This window comes from Drosophila simulans, chromosome 3L (assembly GCF_016746395.2).
Source record: "Drosophila simulans strain w501 chromosome 3L, Prin_Dsim_3.1, whole genome shotgun sequence".
Taxonomy (NCBI): domain Eukaryota; kingdom Metazoa; phylum Arthropoda; class Insecta; order Diptera; family Drosophilidae; genus Drosophila; species Drosophila simulans.
This window is the reverse complement of record NC_052522.2, coordinates 6,905,958-6,931,364: the sequence shown is the minus strand read 5'-3', so window position 1 is coordinate 6,931,364 and position 25,407 is coordinate 6,905,958. Positions and strand designations below refer to the sequence as shown.

At 42.5% G+C, this 25,407-nt stretch overlaps 1 protein-coding gene across 16 annotated transcripts in view; it reads right to left on the bottom strand.

The window, feature by feature from the left end:
- Positions 1–3,736: 3,736 nt before the first annotated feature.
- LOC6737075 (collagen alpha-1(XVIII) chain) overlaps positions 3,737–25,407 on the bottom strand; it is a 63,259-nt gene continuing 41,588 nt past the window's right edge. Inside the window, exons 5-26 of one of the 16 annotated variants that reach the window (XM_039294324.2) lie at positions 21,719–21,814; positions 21,138–21,173; positions 20,974–21,042; positions 20,622–20,688; positions 20,346–20,491; positions 19,890–20,027; positions 17,617–17,763; positions 15,110–15,139; positions 14,557–14,670; positions 11,986–12,240; positions 10,702–10,779; positions 10,350–10,596; positions 10,094–10,171; positions 9,208–9,362; positions 9,030–9,122; positions 6,828–6,950; positions 6,223–6,249; positions 5,610–5,624; positions 5,109–5,239; positions 4,393–4,572; positions 4,093–4,329; positions 3,737–3,870 (exon numbers count right to left, since the gene is read on the bottom strand). In XM_039294324.2, coding sequence (XP_039150258.1) covers positions 3,795–3,870; positions 4,093–4,329; positions 4,393–4,572; positions 5,109–5,239; positions 5,610–5,624; positions 6,223–6,249; positions 6,828–6,950; positions 9,030–9,122; positions 9,208–9,362; positions 10,094–10,171; positions 10,350–10,596; positions 10,702–10,779; positions 11,986–12,240; positions 14,557–14,670; positions 15,110–15,139; positions 17,617–17,763; positions 19,890–20,027; positions 20,346–20,491; positions 20,622–20,688; positions 20,974–21,042; positions 21,138–21,173; positions 21,719–21,814 — 2,538 coding nt within the window. In that variant the 3' untranslated portion in view covers positions 3,737–3,794. The remainder of the gene's footprint in view (positions 3,871–4,092; positions 4,330–4,392; positions 4,573–5,108; positions 5,240–5,609; positions 5,625–6,222; positions 6,250–6,827; positions 6,951–9,029; positions 9,123–9,207; positions 9,363–10,093; positions 10,172–10,349; positions 10,597–10,701; positions 10,780–11,985; positions 12,241–14,556; positions 14,671–15,109; positions 15,140–17,616; positions 17,764–19,889; positions 20,028–20,345; positions 20,492–20,621; positions 20,689–20,973; positions 21,043–21,137; positions 21,174–21,718; positions 21,815–25,407) is intronic. The other 15 variants (XM_039294326.2, XM_039294328.2, XM_016170985.3 and 12 more) reach the window with 15 other exon arrangements.

Below are 25,407 nucleotides of genomic sequence, written 5' to 3'. Positions count from 1 at the left end.
TATAAAGAATTATTCTAATAATATCGAGTATGTGTATTTCAATTGTGGACTGTATAGATCTGTATAGATCTTACTAAATCACAAGAAAATTCTCTTTTTTTTCAGTGCACATGACTGCGCGCTGCATGCATGTATGAATGATATTGTGGCTCGACATGGCTGCGCTGCAAGAATCTCATACAAAGTTATGCAAATTCCGATTCCGTTGTCGCTGTCGCCGCTATGTTGACGTCGCGAGGACTCTGGGATGTGGGCTGCGGACTGAGGGCTGTGGGCGTGGCATCGGTTTCTGCGGTCTGGCATGCATAATTGTTGGTTTTTAGTTACACGTGAGTCGGCCGTGCGGCCGTGCGGCCACGCCCCCGCAACTCTTGCCAACAGCCCCTTCTAAGGCATATTCATTCATGCAATTTGTTCGACGTAATTGTCTATCTTGGGAAAGATAGAAATCCCATTAGAAAGGATAAATTTCATGTGTTGTGAGATAAAAGCTTTTGGAATATATAAAATTATCCGGAATTATGTATAAATAACTGTCTGCTCTGTACTATGGAATGGGAGAAAGGAGATTAAGAAATATAATCTCCAATTTACCTAAAATTCAGTTCGCCCTTGGCAATTCTATTTCGGTTTTGTTTTAATGGTTAGATCTAGAACTCATTCACTGGACCATCTGCTTTGATTAGAACCCATTCATAACGCTGCGTAATTCGAAATTCCCAATGGCTATGATAGATTGTAAATCACATGCGGGCAGAACAATAATCATTTCTCAGACATTTCCCATGTATTTTCGTGTTGCTTACCTAAAAACCCCCCCAAAAAAATGGAGGAGGAATAACTACAACTGGGGGCTATCATCAAAAAACAATTCTCTGCGTAGCGTCCGCAAAATAATGGACGTTAGGCCGCGCGTCTTGATAAGCTAAATGATAAATTGTTTTTACTCGTGACATATGTACGCCCTTCTGAATGGGTGTGTGTGTGTGTGTGTTAGCCAACTTGTTACGGATGCTGGCCTCGTATGTGCGGCTGGGAAAGTTGTTTTGTGTTTCAATAAAAAAGAAAACAGAACAGAATGTAACAGAAAGGAAAAGAAAAGCAAGGAAGCTGGAAAACAAGCATGGAAAACTTGTAAATGCGCCTGGGCACAAAAGTGGAATCTAATAAGCTCACGGCTAAATGTGTTATGATGAATGACATTGTCAGCAGCACACGGAATTTAAACTTTTTGGCCCTGGGACCACCTCAAGCAAGGCTTATAATTGAAAACTCAGAATACTTGGCCTTCTTTTTCGGAGTTTACCAAGGTTTTGAAGGCTCAGATTTGAATTGGCTTCGCGGCTAATCAACTAATACAAGAGATCCGTATTCATTCATTAAATTAAAATTTCATCCCGCTCATCTGATTTGATTGCTTTGTGCCTAAGTGGCGGCCGTTCCTCCAGAAATTCAGCCCCCACCCCCAGCTGCCCTCCTCACCAAATATTCCCCATTATATGGCGCCTTCAATCACAATTGGAGCTGGCAGTCCCAATCCCAAACCGAATCGCAACTGTTGCCACTCGGCAGCTTCTTGGCCTGTTTGTTTATTTGCCTGATAGCAGCCATACAGCCCCATGCCTAAGTATCTGAATCCGAATCGGAATATGTATCTGTATCTGCCGGGGTATCGCACAGCTCACGACGAAATCTGTATCCGGAAACTATGTTGGCCTGCCATTGAAATTCATAAAGCATCAATGGCCCCGCCGAGCTTCGCAGTGGCTCTTTTTGTTTGAAATCATTTGCTTTAATTCAAGTGAAAAATTATTTAAATTGGTTATCAAACGTGCGGCTCAGACAAGCTTCGATGGGGCTACGGATGCAGATACAGATAGATTCAGATACAAATATAGTCACAAATACAGGTAAACGTGGAAATGGAAATGGCGCAATACTCTTTGTTTTCCCCAGCCCCCCGTCCATATAAAAATACCTTTTGTTGCTTGCTGCTGGGTTGGGAAATGAAAATTGATTCCAACTTAAATGAAAAATATTGAGCAAAGTAATTTCTAGGCATTTGCCCAGGTAGATGAATTTGTAATATTTTTTATTTACTGAAAAATGTATGAGCCATATAAAATATTTCGAATTCAGATAGACAACAATTGTGCCCGGATCCATGGGGGATTTGTCGATATGCCAAGTGTGTTCGACTCACTCTGAAATTTCAATGCGTGTTTATGGATATTAATATTTTAAGGCCAAAACACCCGAAAGCAATTTACCATGATTGCCCCGTGTGCAGCAAACTTTTCTGCTATTTCCCACAGCCTTTAAATAAAACGTAATTAAACGTAGAAGTAGAAAAGTTCCGAATGACAAGACTTTTGCTGCATTTGATAGTTTACTTTTTATTGTTTCATATTATTCAATAATATTATGCTATTATGTATCTCTGTTATGCACTCTCTCTGCTCTTCTCTTCTCATCGTGCTTAGGACTAGAGGGTTCTGCACTTCAGTTTTGATTTCACTAAATTTATATTACTTTAATCGTACTATATAATGTCACCGTGCGACTGGCTACCGCGCCATTCGCTTTGTGTTCTGCATTTGTGGTTTATTGTTTTAAATTAATACCTTAACTGTCATTACAATTACGTTTAATTACATTACAAATGTTGTAGTTGGAAATGCATTGGTTAAATGCAAAAAGAAATTATTACGTAACTAACTATCGGTAACTATAATTAGAATTTAGTTAAGTGTTCGTTATCGAATGACAATAAATTACGAATTTACCATCCACGGCTGTGTATGTACTTATGTGTGTTGATTATGCTATAATTTCATTATCGTTACTCATCTGATGCATATAAAAACTGCGATCCGAATATGCAATTCGGAATTCGATAACGAGTATTGTGGTGAATCGCGAGCTACGCTGTAGAAAATCTCTGGCCTACGATAGGAGTAGAAATCGGTCGTAAAACACATATATCCTATATAAAGTTCAGATATATATCGTATATAGACTGGGCAGAAAGGGCTGCATGCGATAGTTAAAAACGGTTTCGTATAGTAACCACGCGGGGCTTTCTTATAATGTACACACACCTAGAAGTCTTTTGACAAAAATACACATTTATACACGCATATACAGGGTCCTGTGAAGAGTTGCTCGCTTTTCGAATTGCTCGATTCTCGATTCTCGGGTGCATTGCCATACAAATCTAAGTAGGATACTAATTTGGCCAGTATTGCGTAGGCGGAGGCGACTGGGTGTTCCGCTGCTGTTTTTTTTTTTTTCTTTGTTTATTTTCTTATTTTTTTGTTGTGGATGAGCTTAGGTAATTACAAAAATTAAATATTAGTTCGGTTACGGCTATCGGTAAGTTACAAATTACAGTTTACAAACTACAAATACGTTTCCTGCTTGTACAAAAATTGCTGCTTGCTCGTGCCGTGTCCTAAACATAAAGTACAACTCAAATATATATCCACGATATATATCTATTTGTGTTTATCATATACGTTTAGCAATATATTAGACATATTACCTACGAGTAGTGTGTATGCGTACTGGTAATATAAGTATGTATTTATATGCAACATCCATCTGCCGTCTGAGTATTTCTCTTTTTTGGTTTTTGTTTGGAATTCGCTGATTATATGCATGGCCATGATTCACGTTGACATTCAATGTATGCACGCATGTGTGTATGTGTGTGTGTGTGCTGTGATTTGTTTTGTTTTATGCATGAGAATGGTTCGGTGTGACGCCGCTCTTCTTCTTCCTTCCGGTTCCGCTTACATCAGTAAATTTTCTAAATGCGCTGCATACTCATCGGCCGTCTTGAACTCCCTGCTTTCACTTTCGCCGTGACTGTGAAATCAAACAAAATACAAATACAAAATTCAGTAATATGAATTTAAAGTTACTGCGCTTTATAATTTTTTTTCCAAAACTTGTAAATACATAAAAGTCTCAAAACAGAGTGGTATTTTCTCCCTGTGCACAAGTGCTTGTGGCCACAGAGGTAATGAGCAAAGTTGGCAAGTATTAAAACGTTAATGCCAAATCAATAGGACACGTGTAAGTACAAACCTGCTGCCGTCGCCGATTTCCCGCTTCTTGCGCTTGCGATCCTGCGAGAGTGCCTCCACGCACAGGATGATCAGCTTGCTGTCGCAGGACTGGCGCTTCTGTTCGAGCAGCTTGTGGCCATCGAGGTTGCTGGCATAGCCGGCCTTCAAGTGGTCACCCGAGTGCCAGGCATCGCAGTAGGTGTCCATGGAGCGCTCGCCATTGGGCAGCGAGCCGTGCCAGACCAGCTTCATGGGCCTACAAGGGTTATTAAGAGTATGAATTTATTTTAAGAGATTAAGGAGCACTGTGGAATCCTACCATGTAGAATCCGTCATCACATTTTTGCCGCTGAAGCTGTAGATACGCGGCGCCTGCGAGAAGAAGCCACCTTGGCCATTGAAGATGCCCTTCCACGAGTTGAAGAGCACATCGCCACGAGTGTTCACCACGGGCAGATCCCGGTCAGCCGGACGCACAATGGTGTCCAGATTCTGTACCCTGCAGACGAGAGTTAAGCATTCCGTTTATGCACAAGTTATTGCCAGCATACGAGCGGCAATTATACGCGAACAAACAAACTGCCATCAAAAGATGTCTGAAGGGCAGGTGCTGTGTTCGCTCTAGCTCTTTGTTCGTTTATTTATTTATGCTTTTTTTTTCTTTACACCCCCCAAACGCCGAAGCGCGGAAAACTCCTACTGCAAAGCCCCGCCCTGCCGGCAGCACTGGGTAAATAAATTGCACGAAATTGTTTTCGCAAGCTTTTGTTTTCATACTTTTGGGCGCGCGCTTTTTTGCCGCGTTCGCCTCGCTTCAAATATCAAGATTATGCGGCAACTAATGAGTTCCCAAAGTGTCGGCTCAGGCGGGGAAACGTGGCGTATGAGCAATGCCAAGCATTGAAGCGGCTGGATTTGTGAAAAAATCCAAATAGCCTGCGCCGAAAAAACTAAACACGAAAACCGGCCAAGTACGCGTGAAAAATCTAAAGAAAGATAAGACACACCCGCCACCAAAGCCAACCAAGTACTCACCTGGATGAGAGGAATGACTTGAAGGTGCCCAGGAGTCCTGCCCGTCGTCCTTGCCGATAGCAGGCGAAATCCGCCCCGCGAATCCCCTGCAAATCGCCAGTGGAGGGCTCATTCAGTGCGGCCACGCGTAGCTATTCCGGATCCAAGAAAATATGGCATGAAATTAATGCGGAATTTATGTCAAGCATTTTAAGATCTAATTAATACAGAATTTAATAGCCAGAAATTGTTTGTTTAACAAAGGGAGCGCAGGCCCAACCCCCCAGGGGATTCTGCAGAATGAATGGTACGATAGGTACGAGTAATGGATAGTAAAATATTTCAAATAATTGTAGGGGCTCTAAGGAAACAAAAACAAAAAATGGCAAAACCTCCTTCCGGGCAATGAACGGAAAAAAAACACAGAAGAAGAAAAACAGCACTCATAAAAATGTTAAAACGTGGGCAGAGGAGCTCAAAGGTCGGATCTAGCTTAATTGAAGGACAGGGAAGAGAACTCACCATTCGCGGATACCACTGGAAATGTGATTTTAATTTGTTTATTATTTTCGATTCCATTAAATTTGTTTGAAGACGCAGCCATAAAGTGGGGGACAAAAATGTTCATAATTTAATAAATCTAAATGGAAAATTCCGAGCATTCGAACGAACACCGAGACACAAAAAGAAGCTCTCAACATTCTTGATTTTTTGGTTTCGTTGAGAACTAAGCTTTATGGATTACCCAAAAGCAAAGGACAAAATTCAATCAGAAAGCGTCTAGTTAAAAAAGCAAATCACATAGAAACACACAAGGACATGGAATCAAACATATAACTTATTTGGCTAGATAAAAAGTATAGGGTTTCCATTGGCTTAGTGAATATATAAAATCATTGGATAAAGACAAAAGCAGAAAATCAAACTACACCAATTGTTCCGTGTACAACAGAACTTCAAATGCAATTTTCGCTAATTAGAAATATTTCCATTGACCAGCAAACCAAATCAAATTATTTATTCAACGAGTGTGTGCGTGTGCAAAAATTCGTTTGGCTATTTGAAAATATGCCCGTTCGGTTTTTGTTATTTTTTAGTCGACACTACGATATGCGAATATTATGGATTTAATTACCGTTTCGTATTCGGGCGCGGTTGTAAACTGCATTTAATGACAATTAATTATAAATAAGTTTAGTATGTTATATCGATAGCATTTGCTTCAGCTCGTCTCACTGAGTATTCAATGTGAAATTAGGAACAAGTAGTGTGTGGTGCATTTGTGTTGTAATTTTGTAGCTTTCTTGGATGAAAGTTCGAGTTGGCAAATCATTGATAGTTAAATACTTCATACAATACAATTTAGATAAATGGAGCATCATAAAAAATCCGTTTCAATCTGTATATAACTATCAATAGATCGCCAACTCAATTTGAGTAGAATACGTTTGTGTTAGGCACTCTCGGCGGGAAATGACATTCGAATGGCAAAATCAGTGTCAGCGAGCTTCTCGATTCATAAATAATTCACGGTGAGCACATCAAAGTCGAGTACAATTAATGCAAGCAAAGGGAATCTCAACTAGGACTTCTGATTTCCCTTCGAAAAGCTCGAAATTTTTTGCCCGGCATCAATGTCATTATCCCACCGATGGATGTGGATGCGATTCGAATGTGGCAAGCAAGTACGAGTAGATGTGGCAGCAAGATAATGACAATTTTCCATCATTTTCCACTCACCGTTGGCGTATTGAGCAGGGGTGGTGGACTGTTGAGCAGATTCTTCGACTGCAGGTCGAATCGCATCGATGGTGCCACCGTTGTGGGCGGAGCGGGCGTGGCAATCGGCACCAGAGTTCCCAGCTGGAGAAAGTGGAATGGATAAAAAGGGAGAATTAAATGTGGAATCGCAATCGTAATTAAAAGGCGCAGAGACAAACAAGCGTTTGACGAATTTGTAATTAATAAAACAAGAGCTCTGCGCAAATATGCTCGTCAGAACCTTTCAAGTAGTTAATATTTCAGTGCTGGAACAGAAGGCAAACAGCCGGTGTTCGGCTCCATGCCATTATGCGATGAAATCAGCGTTGTATTGAAACTTTTGCTCAAATATTTGCATTACGTGTTGGGTAAATATATATGTAGCAACTGTCCCCCAGATAGATCCCCAGTTCTCAGTCCTTATAGCCCATCCTTTCACCCATCCCTCACCCAACTCCTCGCGGGCCCAGTGTATTAGGGTCAAATTTTCGACTGCCATAATGCGCGACGTCGTCTGACAAAAGTTTTAATTACTATTTTGAACTTTAAGTAGTCGACTCGTGTACTGAAATCTAATTAGGCTGGCGCTTCGGCTACCATCTCGGTATCTCGGCAGACAGCTGTGTGCTTGGCCCAGACGAATGCGAAATGCAAATGGGAGTCCCGACTGCACTGGCAAATATCTAAAATACTTCACCAAATATATTGAAAAAAAAAAAAATAATATATTCAATTAAAAAATGCAAAAAAAATAGACTCAATAAGGAACAAATTGCTCTTATTAAACGGATTAGAAAATAGCCAACTATTTATTTCCGTGTAGCCAAATTTCTGGCTTGCTGATATTCCGGCAACAAAGGGTCCTTTGCTATCGCCCGATTTTGCCATATTACTCGGCGCACCCTGACAGTTCATGGTCCTGTGTCGGGTTTTTGTTGTCAAAAGTATTTAAATGGTGCCGTCAAAGGCAAGAGATTTCGTTTTCATTCCGGACTGCCTTATGCACATGCCAGTTGCCAGGACTCGGGACTCAGTATCCAGGATCCTGGAGCCAAGAGGCACAACCCTGCTGTGCTGACTTTTGTGCCCTGCAACAACGGAAGCGGAAATCGAATCTCGAGCAGTTTTTTTTTTTCATCTTTTTTTCGATGTTTTTGTGCACCAACAGCAACAGCTCCCCAATTCTGAGAATTTTGTACACTTTGGCACAATCGAGGCACTAGTTTCCCTTGGCCCGCCTTTCATTTTCCATTTTCTGATGATTTCAATAACGCAACAAGCAGTCGAAATTGTGGCCACTTTAATGTTTAACAAGCTATTGAGAAATCGACCAATTTTGTGTGTAATTTCTGCTGACCCAAGCAAATTGTGAGGGCGAAAGTAGGGTAATAAAAGGCTTCCATAAGGAGCAAGTTCACCTTGAACGCTGGTCGAGATTAATTGGCAAATTTCGACATTTTAGGAGAATTGTCCAGAGGAGGACAATAAAAACCTTCGATTTCCGTTTAATATTATTTTTAATCTGCCAAAGGAATTCATGGCCACGAGGAGCCGTATGCCATATGAAGCGATGCATGTTTTATGTTCCATCATAAATTGTTTTGAGCCTCCGACGGCCTGACTGACTCGACTGACTCAAATTGCCTGCCACATGCCACATGTCTCAGGATACTCGCACCCCTGTATCCTTGTGTCCCTTAACCGGCTCAAGTGAAAAGCCAAGCGCAAGTCAATATAATTGAATAACGCAGATACACATATGTATGTATAGTATGTACATACATCCACGTTTCGGGTGGCAATCAGTCTGTACGTCTGCAACATTTAATGTGCAAATAAAAAACGAGTCGATACAAGGGCAATGCCAAACAAACCTTACTTTATGGCAGGCAAGAAAAATAAATAAATAAATAAGACGAGCTACTGCCAGCCAGGCCTGTCTCATCTATTTTAGCATGCATTTGTATCTCCCTCTTTGTTTTCGTTTTTCTTTTCCAAAGAGCAGCTTATAGCCATAATGGCACAACAACGAAGGACGGGAACGGGATCTATAAAATAATAACCGCCCGCCGGCGGGCTCAGCGGCTGTCATATTTGGCATTTTAAAAGTCCCTCTGTTTGCTTAGGAGGCAGAAATCAAATCGCAGACCCGAAACCAAAAAGGATTTGGCCCAAACTCACCGCAATGTACTGCCATCCCTTGTTTACGCGAACCAGCAGCGCTTCCTCCTCGGTGATGTAGGCCAATGTGCCCGGCGGATTCAGGGCCGATTTCTGCGGAATACACATACACACATATCAGCGAAAGGGTTTTTTAAAAATACATGGCAGTTGCCAAATTTAACCAATCGACACCCACTTTTGTCATTTCATCGAGGTTCTGGAAGGTGACTGCGCCGGGCACAATCTTCATGTTCATGTTCGATGAGGATGCCGAGAAGTACGGTTCCTCGCCATCGACGAGCCCCAGAGTATCCTCATGCTTGTGGGAATGTCCTGGCTGGTGCGGTGGCTCTAAAAATATATAATTCATGCATTATGACACATAATTTCATATACTGCCTTAACTTATTTGGAATTTAACAAGTGCTAAATCACAACAGTGTTAACATACTTGTTTCGAATATCTATTTGTTTTTAAAAATTTCCTTTGTACACAAATACCTCTACAGTTCTATAGTATTTGATATTTGAATAAATATATCAATATTCGTGCACTTAACAATGTAATTATAATTAAAAAGCCTTGTTTAATAACAATGAAAATCTATATCCTGTTGCTCTACATGTGTGCCTGAATTTCAATATGAGTGAAATTGTGCTTAAATATTACATCTGCACATTCACCTATTTTCTAACCGAATGACCGGATTTAGACTTCTGACCAAAATATTACTGGTAACTAAAATATGTAATATCTGTGTGTGGGGCCATGAGTCGTTGGTTTTTTCATTTTTGGCGGAGGAGGAAAAGTCATGACGGTGTGAAAATTCGCGCATAAAGAAAATGTTTACACGTTGTACTCCATCAATGGCAAATGAGTTAATGATGATGTGCAAATATGTGGAACTCACTACCCATTAATGGAGCTAGCTCATGAAAATGCTAATAGAAAAGGTAATTTAGTAACTGAACGCAATAAGCTGGATCAAAAGGTAAGTCATGCAACATACAAAAGGACTATTGCTACTCTAATGTGGTGAATGGAGTTTCGATTGTAGATTGTAGTTAGTTAGTTCGATTACCGGCTGTGCCATCGGGCCGATCGCGAAGATCTTGCAGTTCTCGCAGTGCTTTGAGTTCGTCCAAGGATGAGCGCGTTCCTTGATGACGAGGACGATGCAAATGACATGGATTGATAGCGGTTGGATAAGTTAGGTTTCTGGCTCTTGGGCAAGGATATTGCTAACTATGTACAGATATTGACCACTAGCTAACTAAGCTCACGAGTGACATATATACAATTTATGTTGGTAGTATAGTTTTCATTGGCTTTCTCACCTGGTCGTCCGTAGTAGGATGCATCGCCGAAGAAGGAGCCTCTCGAATCCATTCCGGGCTCTCCTTTGGGGCCAGAAATGGAAAGACCCGGCAGACCAGGCGGTCCCGGAGGTCCTGGAGGTCCTGGCATTGGGATGTACTGCACGCCGCCGCTGTCACCATCGCCTCCACCAGTGGAGGGCAATCCTGGAGGTCCTGGCAAGCCATCGCGACCATCCTGACCTCGGTCTCCCTTATCACCCTTTATCTGCAAGAGAGTTTCAGTAGGTGAGTATATGGAGCAGCACTGGTGATCCATCAGCATTCTGTCGCCCCACGGGGCGTATACTTGACATCGACTTTTGGCACTTACCCCTTCGCGTCCGCCGGAATCGCCCTTTGGTCCTTTGGGACCCATTTCACCCTTTGGTCCTGTCATGCCAGGACGACCCTGTGAATCAATTAAATTTGGGTCATAAAAATCAGTAAAATCAAACAAAAAATGGCCTCTGTTAGCTTCTGAGGATTGTTTAAAGTGCACTCAATTATTTGAATGTTGGCCTAAATATCTCCAAAATGATATGAGCACGTATAAAAGTTTCCAGATGGCCAGCAAAAATCACACTCGTCTGTTCGGAAGTAGGAAAGTTGGAGAGCAAATTATAAGATCATTGCCAGCAAAAGCCAACAGCCACATGGAATGCCTCGTGAGAAGTATATAATCCACTTGGCCCAAAAGCAGTTCCCGTACACTGGGAATCGGACCAACGAGGCAACTTGAACTATGGCCAAAAAACGGGCAAACTTTGGCCGTTTTCAGAAAGTGCAACAATTCTCGTAGTTGCTACGCTTTTGTCTCCCCAAATTTGGCTGCAGAAATGGCAGCTCATGTAAATACGTTGCTTGATTTTGATTTTTCGGCGCGGTAAACGATGCCAGTTGGCACAGAGAATGCCATGGTGTCCTTTTGCAATGGCATACCGTGCGGCACACGCGCGCCTGCCTCTCAATTCAGTGACTCTGACTCGGATCCAAAATATAAAAAAATAAAAAGGAAACTTTCCTCCTTGCTGCCATTGCTTAGCTGTTGTTATTGCGAAATAATGGCGGAATTTCTGGGTAAACTGCAATTGGAATCGTGCGATGCACCAACTGCCGCGTCCTGAATAACCGTGATGAAAATGCACTTAAAATACTTTTCGTTTGACTTTACTCCACCGCTTTTTGTCCTTTTTTTGCAGCTCCTCTTGCAGCGCGACTCAGCCGCTTTCAGTGCCCTGATTGTCTAGATTGCGAGTGCGGCCGGGAAAATTCTGTTTGTCTGTGAACATTCTTAGCATCGAGGAAAATATAGCCTAAGTCATGGGCGTAGTAAGGTACAATTTTAGGGTATTCGGATATTAGGTTTAGGGGAGGCAAAAGATCTTTTAAAAAACGAATTCGCAATGTGATTTTATTCTTGTTAATATTGGTAATAAAATTAAAAACATATTTTCCCTTACGAAAACTAACTACCTGCACCCACGAAGTAATTTGTGGCTACGCTACTGGCCAGAATGGGTGAAAGCATGTGAAAGTTGGTCAATCTCATGAATATGCATGCGAAAGTTGTGAGTGGCCGGGACTCTCTCAGTCGCTTTCCTCTCCCTTCACTTACCGAGTGTCCAATATCGCCCATGGGTCCGGGTTTTCCGGGCGGTCCAATTGGTCCAGTGGCTCCCGTTCCGCCGCGCCGACCCCGCATGCCCTTCTCGCCTTTCTCGCCCTTCTCGCCCTTGGTCCCATTGGCACTGGCGAGGCCCTCAAGTCCGCCGGGCGTTCCGGCCTGTCCGGGCAATCCCGGCAGTCCGGGTGTTCCCGGTTCGCCGGGCTCACCCTTTGCGCCGCTGGGCCCGTGTGCACCTTTGTGACCCTGTTTTTCGGTGGAAAGATTTCGATGAGAAAGGAGCGCAAGTTGTGTGAAATGATTTACGGTCTTAAATATGTAGGCATACATGTGCCCAGGGGGGAATAAAGGAACACAGGCAAATACATACGCACATATACGAGTGTGTGTGTGTGTGTGGGAGCCTAGAAGCGGCAACAGCAGTTCTCTCGCCTAATTTGGCCGTAAAACTCAATTTCAAACGTTTTGTCGACGGCAGAAAAAAAAATTCAATTCAAACTCATTTTGAAATCAAATCAATTCCGAAATCCCACACACACACACGAGCAGAGAAATTTATGCAATGCCTGGTGACAAGCCCGAAAACACAAAACCATATTCCTTTTTCGGGGCAGGGAGGTCCTTTTGTGGAAATTTGCTTCCTTCCTTCGACTCAATTCATCCCCAGCGTCGTCTTCCACATCATCAGCGCCTTAAATGGTTCGCCATAAATTCGCACGCCTGCAGTTGGTCTGGGGGAAAATTGGTGGAGCTGGCTGATCCGGCTGCTACTTTCCTCGGTTTCACCCAGTTTGTTGCGATGGCGAACCTTGCTCCACATCGCCAACTTAATACCAACTAATGAATAATTAATAAGGCAACGCACACACACACACACGACTGCCCTGCTCGGCGGCTGTCTTTTAAGATCCCTGTTTTTTAGGCTTAATGAAACGTACCTAATTGTGCGTGTATTCATACGTTTAAAATGCTAATTTCCATATTAGTTTTCTCCCCCGAAAATTGTGATGCAATAACGCCGTCTCCCTGACAAATTGGGCGTGAATTTATCATAAAATCCGAATCGATTTTTGTACTTTTTTCGTATTTTCATGAAGTGTGTGTGTGCTGTTTGCATAATTTCTTTTTATTTCACGCACGATTAATTCCGGGTGTGGCCACCGAAGGGAATAACTACTTAAAAGCGACCTTGTTACGCCAGATTCCTTTGCCACAAGCCGCATAAATATTACTTATGTATATATATCAAAGGTCGTGGGCCCAATTTGGATGCTGTTTTTGGAAGAGTAATCTGCGACACCCGGAAGGTAACCGAGCTAAAAGCTAAAGCCGGGAAAAAAAAACCGACAAACAAACAGACTAACAACAAGCACATTATGCGAGTCCTGGTCGGAGATTTAAGTTTTGAGGTTGCAGGACATAAAGGAAATATCCTGCCAAAGGGAGCCGCAGAGTCCGAGGGTGCAAAGCCACCCCAACTAAGCTGCTAAATGGCATACAAGGTAATGGCTGGGAAGTAAGCGTCGCCTAAGCAGGATGAGCTTCCCAAATGGCCAAAACTTATTATGAAAGTAATGCCAAAACGAGAAGTGAAAAGAAACTGAAACGAAACCAAATAGTTCATGATGGGTATGTGCGTCGTCCCCTTAAAGCTTCTGATCATATCATATCCACTGAAAATCAAATGAGCTATAAATGCACACAAATTGGCCCCCATCGTTGGACAGAAAAATCAGAAGACACATACACATCGTCCCGACTGACGCATTTTTTGGCCAACTGCTGATAGAAATTTATGTCCCAAATTGTGTATTTCCTGCACAAATGACTGCGATGCCATAAATATGAAATTCGGGATAAAGGAGGGATAGAATGCTAGGAGCTCGACTGAAAGACTTATTACTATCTATCAAATTGGGTACAATTTAGCTTGAACTCAAGTAGTAATTTGGTAGATGGGGCGTTTATCCTTTCACGGGGTTAATCGCTTACCAATCGATTTGCCAGCTATGTCATTTTAGGGCAGTAAAATATTAAAATGTGCCATAAACGAGCAAAAATTCCGTAAAGTATCTCATATTAACTTACCGAAGTCATTACACCTTAACTATTTTTTAATTTAATAGACAATTGAGAAGTATATGACTTAAGAACGATTTTTATAGAGCTTTATAATAACACCTAAAATACATTCTGGTCTTATGTCGGAAATGCAAAACTGTGACCTTCTGCCCCAAAATGCCCTACCAAATACGATTATTTGCTGGCCCAATAGAAAATTATCGTCGCAGTCCTGTTTTGCTCATTTGGCCCGAAAAGCAACAAAGTCCTTGGCCCGATTGCCCTTTTAAGAAGCCTCAAAATCAATTGAGTAGTCAATAGGGCAGAAGTTATTATTATTATATATTTGAAACAACAATCGTGTGGGCGGTTGCCTCCCCAGAAACACTTTATAATGCAAACACTCACGCACACACATCAACGGGACACGGGAAAATGGGGAAGGTCAGGAGAATTGGGAGAAAACCCGGGCCATTTATTAGACCATGCCCTCTGACTTACCGGATCGCCACGCTCTCCTTTCTGGCCGGCATCACCTTTCTCGCCGGGCACACCTTTGGCTCCTGGCTGCGTCGTGCCCCGGAATGCGCCCATCGAGTTGACCATTAGGGATTCCTGTGTGCGGGTATGTGTGTAGGCATAGTAATTTGTTAAATATTTGCTTGTTGTACAATTTATTTTCGATACATGTATTTTCGGGAGCCCCCCATTTTTCTGATCGTTTTTCTTCACAGCGGGCGTCCCCTTTTTGACGAGGGACACCACCAGGACACCACATGCAGCAAAACACACGGCGGTGTATCAACGGCAGAAATTTGATTAATGATCCTGTTTTTTTTTTTAAGCGTGGAAAGGCCTCCTTTTGGAGGCGTACCGCCTCTCATATCTTGGGGCGGGGCTAATGATGCCAAGTGGTTCTAGTCCATTAAAGGCGGTGGCCATCGCTTAACCCCCGACAAACCTTTTTTTTGCGATTTTTAGTTGTGTTTTATACGAGTAAGTAAGGTGGTGATGGTAGGTGGAACATAAGATGAAATTGTTAAAATGTTTATACCTTGAAGGTCCTGGTTGGATTCCAATTTATCTGTTATTTATGTGTTGATTGTTACAAGAATACATAGTTTTTGGATACGAATATACGTTTAACAATAATATAGAGCAATGGGCGTGAAATTAAAGCGTATTAGTAGATGATTTCACTGGTATAAAATCAGGAAACGTTTCAAAATTGCAACTTTTACGGCGAAACTCATATTTACAAGTGTACATGGGCATGGGTAATTGAATTTCTGAATAAAACATTTGAAGAAGTGAATGTCGTGTCGGCAATCAAAAGCCGTTCTAATAAACATAAAAGCATTTCCCTCCTAAGAAATCTAAATGTGGCAATAGAAAGAATCTGGTTTTAATAGGGCTCAAATAATTTGGTACCCTACATAGCGATAGAAAATGTCAGAAATATATTATTAAATTTCTGCTTTAACTCCTTTAGAAATATACCATTAATATCCTGTGTGAGACCCTTACCCCTTTCTTTTCGATTTCTATTTTATTATTATATGCTTGAATTCAAGCCCATTTGTTCAACTGCCGGTGGCTTCCTAGTCGTATATCCTGGCACCGCCCAATCCGCAGGATACCGCTGAGGGTACGAGACTTTCTCCGGAAAGCTTTTAAAAAGGCTCCGACTCTGGGGTGATGATAATGATGATAAACCCTACGACATTAAACAATGGGCGGGCCGACAGGCGAGTGGCTGTCTGATTTTTACTGCCGCCTCGTCGACCACAAGTAGCTTGACACTTTCATAAACGTAACAGTGCGATAATGATTACGGCCCGCCCACCCACAGCCACCCACAGCCACCCACACCCACGCACAGTTAGATGGAAAAGCGGGCAACATACGGCGTTGAAATGCGGTGATAAAGCCGAGCGGCAAAAAGAAAAGTTTCACTCTTGCATGAAAGGGTTCAAAGTGGCAACGGTGCGGATGCCGGGAGTGATGTGATGTGTTTGCGTTTGTATGTGTGACTTCGGCTCCTACTCCCTATTGCCCCCTAGCCGTATCTGTGTGTTGTATCTGTATCTGTGTGCGTGCCACCGCATTTAACCGCGTGAACTGCGCGCCATGCGCTGATAACGGTAATTGCCACCAGCTGGAACACCGCCATCGACATTGGCATGTGGCATGCGGCACCCCAAATCCTGCCTCCTGAAAACTGAGCCCATGACTGCCGCCTAAGGGCAGTACGTCAGTAAGGGCCACAGTTGCACGGAAAGTAATTCTATTATTATAAAGAATCTATTTCAAAGAAAGCTTGTTCTTAGCTAAAGAAAAAATAAATCTAAAAGTTTTGTGTTCAGTGTTTTGTTTTAGTTTACCTTTCTTTCATTCGCTTGGTGTTTAGAAATACATCTGATACCCACTTGAAATTCCCCAAACCTATCATAAACTATTTTCAGAACAATAAACCTAATTTTTCCCAGTGCAGACTCCACTTGACTTCGGTGTCGACACGACGACTCCACTTCAATTTGGGTTAGGTCCTGGCTTGGCTCGCGTGCTCAAGACGCTTACGTTTCGGCCCTTTCGCCAGGAGATGTTTTCGTGGTACCTCTGCGGTTTTAAGATTATTAGCAGAGATAGGCCATTTGTGGCATTCGCGACAACGACAATGGTGGCCACCGAACGTGCCCGCTTATGGCAGACTCTGACTTCCAGTTGCCGGTTCCCAGTTGGAATCGGAATAAGGATCCGAATCTGGAGCTGGCGTGACGCCACGAGCCAACAGGGTGGCAATTTTTCACAGTTACTGCGCGAGCCAGGAAGGAAATTAGTTTAGGCAAATTGTGCGGCTTGTAAAACACGACGGACGTTTACCTTGGCCAGTCGCAATTCATAAAGATGTGCGTGATTGAAATAACAGACGGACAAGGAGCGGCAGGACGAAACGACGGAAGGATACGCGACCAGACACCGAGCAACTGCATTAGCCAGCCGACGCCTCTGTGTTTGCCCAGTGTAAAAGGTGCAATTTTGATCGAAAGCCAAATTGAAACGAAGCTAGGAAAGTTATGGAAAATATAATCTTCGATTAGCCGAAGACCGAATACCCTCGTCCTCTATATAATAATACAAATAATAAATAAACATAACATAATATTTAATGGCAACTTGATTTACATATATGCACAATACATAGGGGACGAAGGCATAAGATATAGAAATACATTTACTTAGATCTTTGGATTATCCAAAGTAATTTTTGAGTGTTTCAGGAGATTATTTATAATTTATGTATTCCTTGCAGTACAAATCATTTTTTAATAATTAAGTATAAACAAAAAGTTTGTTATGTCATCAATTAGTTTTAAAGTCTTGTTTAAAGTTTAAGACACTCGGACAAAAAGTAAGGACTACGTGAAGCACTCAATGCGATTTAAAATTTTGTACTATTATTTTCGTATGCCCGTTAGGGCATAATTAAACATTTAAACTGGTAAACATATTGGTAATACATTTTCTTTCTTTTTCTTGATATTTCCAAAGAATACTTACATCGTAATTCTCGGGCAAACCAGGCGGGCCCGGTGGTCCCGGCGGACCCATGACTCCGGGCAGGCCGTCGACGCCTGGCTCGCCCTTCAGCCCCTGGGCACCTTCGGACCCCCGGGCGCCTCTGGCTCCAGGCACTCCGGTGGCTCCCTGGATAAATGGAAGCGGAAGCGAGACATCCAGAAGCAGGACGAGAAGAGTATTGGCGGGGATGGAGCGTTGAGAAAGGGAAGAAACGTCGCCGGCAGCGACAGAGAAATAAATCACATTAGTGGGCGTGCATATAACGTGTCCTGCGTCCTTAGAGCTACAAATCTACGTCTACAGGGCAAGTTCTACACCGTCTACGGACTGCGACTTCAAGGAGCTGTTTTCGGAGCTATAGCATTTGGGGCTGCCTAACTGGCTGCGGTCGATTTACATAATCGTTGCGTTTTAGTCCAAGCTCATTAATCTACACGACGAGGCCCGTCCATGTGGCATGTGGTTCGGTTTTTTGGGGCCTTTGGGATTGGATTAAGTTTGGTTTGAGGGGGGGTCCACCGACATTCCAATAGGCTACATGGATGGGTACACACAAAAAATGTGTCTCCCGATGTTCTTAATCTTATGCAAAATGGTCACGCTGTGAGCCATTTGCGTGCCATGTTCTGCTTCTTGTTCTTGTTCCTATGTTGGCCTGTGTAGCTGTTGCTTATCGTCGTCCTTTAAATTAATTGCTATTAGTTAAGGGATTAGCAGTGGGGCAACAAAGTTGTCGCTGGAATTTCCGGTATGCGCGCCAGCTTGCCATATTTCACCGTGCCCGGCCAAAAGCCTTTTTGAGTGGGTTGGGCTTAAGGATTTTGGGGTGGCATTTTGGGTGGGTCAGTGGGTTTTTCGGTGCGAATATAAAGGGGGGTTCGGGGTTCAAGCTGGCATATTTAGCTTCTGGCAATGGACCGCAGAATGCTAAGCATACCGCTTTCCTTTTGATGTATTGCATCGCATTGAAGAGGCTGCGTTCCACAGGTTGCTAAAGTGCCCCAGATAATGCCGGATTGAATGGAGACGGAGATGGGCTTTAGAAGTGAATGTCTTTGGCCTGCTTTCGCTTTTTGAATAATTCCGACCGAAGTAATGGACATGCATTCAAAGTTATTCTATATTTTCGGTTAGCTGCTCAAAGTTTTTTTTGGTCCTGTTGCGTGATAAGCACTTAAGTGAGTTGAGAGGAGAGCTTGTTACATTGTGGACTTTGCCTTTGACCCGCACTCACATACACACGCACACAGGCGCACTCGCATGAAGTAAATGGCAAGTACATAGTCAAGTGTAGTTCAGCACACACATACAGGGAGACATGGAGACATGTCCTTTGTGTATCCACTGTGAACTCTTATGGTTGCCAAAGACGTTCCCAGTTGATGAGATAATATAACGAGTAGCACCCGGAGAGTGGATAAGTGTTTAAGCGTGAGCTGGCGCATAAAGAAATTTTTCGTTACGATTCGGTCCCATATTCTCCTTTTTCTCATCTTCCACGCGACTCTAAGTGTTCGTCTGTGAATGTGTGTGTGCACGTTAACGTTTTTTCCATTTCCGGTTACACGCACATCCATACGCACACTCTCTCTCTCTCTCACACACACACACATGGTGCACAGTGCAAATTATGATGTTTGACATAGGAAAACATGCAGCCCCTTCTGAAATTGCCCTCCCTCCTTTTGCCAATTCCCCAGTCCATCCTGCTTCAATCCACTCACTCTTGGAGATTAGACGATGTGTGTAATGAAATTGAAAATGTGTTAGATTCATGTCAAATATTGCCTTTTTGCCAACCCGTTGTAACTTGAAATTGCCGTACAACCAGATAAGCTTCAACGAACGGAAGAAAAACATGAAAGAAAGTTTAGCTCAAATACCTTCCAGCTCGATTATGTATATATGTTCGCTTGAGTACAGCACCGACTTATCTACAGACCTTCACTAAGCCATCCAATAAAATGTTGATGATAGGAACTAATCTCTAGTCTTGCTATAAACAGGTATCATAAGACAACTATTATTTGATCATCTTAAAATATGCCATTCTTCTTGCATTGTATGTATCTATGTATCTAACTTTATTATATTAGTATATATGACATATTACTCCCTCAGTCTATCAGTACTCAGAAATATAAACTTTGTAGAACTTCCTTTATATACATCTTGCCATACTTAAATATCCTTCGTTAAAGTAAGAAAATGGATAGAGAAAATCCTGCGAAATGACATGGACTGGTACTTACGGTGTGTCCAGGGGTACCTGGCTTTCCATCCTTGCCCGGCGTGCCCGGTGCTCCTCGCAACGATTCCCGCAACGACTCATTGTCCTTGATGGCCTCTAGGATATCAGACGCATTACATGTACACTCGCCAGTGTATTTCTGCGAAGGGAAATGGAATACAAAACTTAGCACCTGGCTGTGGATCGGATCACATTACCGCGGCACATCGTTATGGCAGGCAGGCAATTTCGTGTTGCCCACCACAACGGCACAGAGAAAAAAACTCTACACAACTCTAGTTTCCTTTATAAAAAAAAATAAGTGGATGTGAATGTATGTATTTAAAAAATTTTAAATATTTTTTCAGTTTATTTTGAAATGGTAAGTGGTATGTGTTCTGATATCTTTGAAGTTAAAGTTGTAACTTTTTTCTGTGCAGATGCCAACGGCAAATAAGTCTCTATTTGCAATACTCACAGCCCCCGCACTCGTCGTCTCCACAAAGGGCGGATAGGGGGCCGTTTCGCCCTTGGGCCCGGGCGGACCCGGCGGTCCCGGCGGACCGCGAATGCTGTCGCCCTTGGGCCCCCGCTCTCCCTTCTCGCCCTTGATGCCGCGATACGCTGCCGAAACGGATGTGGAAATGGGATGGAAAGAAAAACAAGTGATGAAAACCATTGCATTAGCATTGGACACATGTACAGTGGGACACATTAGCCGGAGTGGAATGGATTCCGGCGGGGATGCACTTACGTCTCTCGTGCGTGTACTGCGTCTGTCCCGGGGGCTGCATTCCACTGGCGTCGAAGATGTCTGTCGCCTGCGGAGGGGGAGAGGAGAAAATTCATTAGGACTAGAGTGCAAACCGTTGTCAATTTTCATTGATTTTCCCGACATTAACTTATAACTGAAAGTAAATATTTAATTATGCAAAGCGCAGCCACCACACTGCTGACCAATATAACCATTTATACAGCACTTCAAGAGCACTGTCAATAGCAGTAGCGCCATAATGGCAGCGCAAACCCATTTGCCCTTGTTTAATGTACCGCCAATTAATTTACTTAATTTTATACACTTTTACCAACAGCACTGCCGGACTAACCTCATCGCCTGTATCCCAAAAATCATCACTTAAAATATTCGCTTCCGTTGAATACTCGAAAAGAATATTCTTGTGGCCAAAAATATGAAAAGGTGGAAAGGGAAACAGATCAAATAATAAGGGAATCAAAGGGTTAAAGAATAATAATTTGGAAATCAACATACCTCTCCAGATCCTTCATAAAGTATAGAACCCTCATCCTTAAAAAAATAAATAAAATATAAAGCCAAACTTTAGGACACAACAAATGAAATAAGGTATGATTACAAAAGAAAATAAAAATAAAATATAATGAATAAATAACCATAAGTTTGAATTCATGTAGTGAATTAAATGTGGTAAGTAACTAATATGTGTGAAAGGGATTTGCAAATATTTCATAAAACTGGCTTAGACATTTTTGTGCTAAATTGAATTTCAAATTTGCAGCTGGTAACCAACGCGATTAGCCGCATTGAGCTCTTTAATTCACAAATATAACTTTACAGCACGTGGATTAAAAATACATCATCACATATGGTACATAAGTGTATCCGATTACATGTTATTTGCAGCATTAGTTGGTAGTCTCAATAAATGAACGCAAATCCCAATGCAAATATTCCCTCACTTATGCGAACATAATGCAATTTTAATGTAATTTATCAGTAAGATGATTTGCCCGGCTATTCATTAATTAATTTAAATGCCAACCAATGCATTCTGTTGGTCTGGTTTAGTGGTGACCTCCATGATGATGACTTACCGCCGTGGTGGGAGCAATCGTTGCCTTTGGGGGCGGCATGCATGTGACATTTATGGCATCGGGATTACCATAGACATTGATTTTTTCTAAATAGCCCTGGGTTAAATAGTAACGTTTGTGTTAGGAATAATCGCATATTTTATGCACATATATGCACACTGCGAGTGGAATAATTTTCGAAACGCTTTTCATCGAACCAAACGCACAATGAGTGCCCACAAACCAATACATAATAAATCAATCAATTTGTATATATACATATGCCCGTACATCTGCAAAGTATTTCCAGTACCAGAGCCCCATTTGTAATTGCCGCAAATCGAAATTTATTATTGATGTTAATGTGCAACAGTGACTGCCGGCCGGCCGGATAACTAATGTGTGCCGTGGTTTCGGATTTAGAATTACAATTAAGCATGCATATTTCACATTAGCCATTAGAAAGGCGGGCCAGGATAAATAACCACTTGCTAGCAGTCAGTCGAAGTGCTGGCCGCAGTAACTAACTACCAAATGCGGAGTATGGAATACGGAATGGGCCTATGAAGACAATGGACCACAAACAATATGCTGCCGGGTCCTGAGACCAGAGTCCTGAATCCTGAGTCCTTAGTCCTTAGTTCCTGGACCTTGCTGCTGCTGCACACACTCACCTCCCCAGATAGAGACACACAAATGCTCAATGCACATTTGCCCATAAACTCAAGCACTGCAAATAAAAACGGCAGCAAACATTCTGGCCCAGGACACCAGTTTCAGGAGCAGAAACAGGCGCAGCAGGACCCAGGACCAGAAACGGGTATCCCAAGTCTAAGCCACCATAATGGCTGCTACTGCTGCTTCGTCCTGTGAATGATAGTAATGGCCGTGCAGCTTTTATCCTGGCGCTCAGTTAAAAAAGTTTTGTCTGAGACGCTAACTCGTTGAGTTTCGGGTTAAAAGCGTCCTGGCACGGCTCACAATGGCTTAATATGCGCCGAGTCTGCGGCTGACTCACAATCTGGCTTTTGGATGTCGGGTTTATGGGAGAAGAAAACAAGTAGTTCCTTGGGATGGGATTCCTCGTTCTTATATTATAGAATTTGTTTTGAAATATGTATTTATACTTATACAATTATGTAATATTTTGATTTTATAAAACTCGTGAATCTTTATTTTTATTGGAAAAATCGAAACAATCAAGTATCGTGATCTGTTTTTGAGAGTCTCTGCTCGCAATACTCCAAATTCTCAAGTATAAACGACACCAAACTTTGGTCAATGACAACGAGATGTTTTCATGGAGGATATTCCAGGGAACCGAGGAGCAGACAGGGAGGGGGTGTGTGTGTGCGCTGTAACACACACGTGGGCCATCAATAGACATTGAAGTGAGCATTGTTCGCCATGTAGCTTGTTGCTGTTGTGCCATTGAGTGCGGATATTAAAGTTTTCGCTTTGTTTCTGGCTTGGCTTTGTTTTGGTTCAAGAAAACTATGCGCTAAACAAATGGCAAGCCGGCGAAAATCACTGGCTGGAGAGTCGGAGCATGAAAGCAATGTCCGTGCTTGTGTCCGGGATCCGTGTCCGTCCGTATTTTCTGTCCGTCCGCCGTTTTGTCCGTGTGGCCCAGTTTCCACAGGAGCACGTGCTTTTCGGCTGTGTGTGTGCAACAAAATTAGCAGCAAGGAAATTCACTTGAAACGGAAATTAAGCCGCAGGAAGGGGCATTTTTTGGGCATGAGTCGACGTCGCCATTTTGGATGTTTTCTGCTCCCGCTGGCTTGACTCTCATTATTACCTGCATTTTTGGGACTAAGTAAATTGACAGCTCTAGCATTGTGCAGTGGCCAAACAAAGGATACGAGAATGTGCTTTTTGTATCACATTTCTGGGCTTGTAAAGTTTCCTAATTTAAAGACCAACACACATTTGGTTAGAATAATAGTTACTGTGGCCATATTATTACGTGTACATTTGCTTAACCAAGTTTAAGCTTTCACAGTCCGACTTATCCCTCGTTTCGATGCGGATCTGGCAAAGAAAAACTATCTGTGGGCATCGCAAAAAAGGCTTAACCTCGACGGCTCCGAGAACCCTTTTCGACCGCTCCTTGAGTGCGACAGAAAATTCAGGGCGATGAACTGATAAGCGGACATCAAAGCCGGTCGCCTCCGCAATATTGTGCACGGCAACAAGCAGCTGCAAAGGCAACTGGCCAACGAAAAAGCGTAGGTAAATAGGTGTACGGAGAAAAATAAATATGTATATAAGTTATATACCCAAATGGAAATGTGTCAATGCGGCTGGTCAAAAAGAACCGCAATTAAGCAAAGTTGAATGGAATAATAATGAAGAATACAATAAAAGCAAAATTAAAATAAAATTAAATTAGAACAAAAATAGTTATCTTGAGGAATTATATAACAACGAGTTCAATTTAAATTTCACATCAATTTAAGAATTGTGGTACTTCTTAAAACTTGTATACAAAGCTGACCAGCGGCTCAAATTCAGCTAGGATCCCTTGTATAGCAGAGGATATCAGCTTAAGTTCGTTATTTTTTTTCCAGTGTAGGCAGGAATGGCGAAGCCGCACGACAACAGGCGTTCTGACAGAGGGTCAAGCGCAGACAAAGGCCGTTTTAAATAACGAAAAACTGGCCGCAGGCAAAAGAAACATTTTCGGTGTCCTGGACATCCTGGTAGAATGTGATTTTAAGGTGGGCATTTAGTTTAAATAGTGTCAGGCGGAGAGCAACGGTGGTTGAGCGGAACGAGGAGGTGGCAGGACAAATGGCTGACTTTCGCAGGACGTCTCGGCAGGTCGGTCAAGTGGCGCAGAGTGCTCCGAGTGTGCCGTGAGCAATTAACTGGGCTGAAAGTGCATGTGCACATATGCGCTGCTTGTGCATTTGTTGTTTGCTCTGTGCCGCACATAATTAAGGCCAGAAATGAACTGAAATGCGAAAGAAGCGGGGCAAGGACACAACAGGCCAGCAAAAAGTGAGTGGGAGGAGCGGAGGCGGAAAGTGTGGTAATATTTGCGCAGCAGCGAGGCATCCATTGCCTAGCAATGAGTCCTTTTTGCTATTTCTTTTCTCTCTCTCTTTTGCTCCTGACAAGGGTTCGTTCTGCGTATTGAAAATAAAGCAAATAATACGCAAATCGTTGACCCTTTTCCATTTGCCATTACCACGAAAAACCAGAAAGGTAGACCGGCCTCCTCAAAAATGCGAGACACGTTTCAGTTGCGAGCTGCAGGACAAGGAAAAGGACTCCGCAAATCCAACTCTGCGGCTATCTGGCAATTTGTCAAAAATGTGTCAATAATGGACATCGATTGGGGCTCTTAAAAATTAACCGAAAATGGATTCACATTCAACTCGAAATCCATAGCCAGGCAGTAAACCTCCAATTGTATGAATAGGAAACTTGTGAAATGACTTTGTTCGATTGATATTTATTGGAACTATAGTATATAGATATTGACACTTGTGTATTGCTTTACTATATTGCTTTTAACTTATTTTATGACTTATATGGCTTTTGCTTATCCATTATTTGGTATTTAAATACATTTAAATCACTCCTTCACCTTACAAAAGTGTGTCAAACTTTTAAAGAAGGTCGTAAGTCAGCACACCCTGACCTTAATTATGCATTATAAAACTTAAAGCCTAGTTTGAACAATGCTCCCAATGCCATTG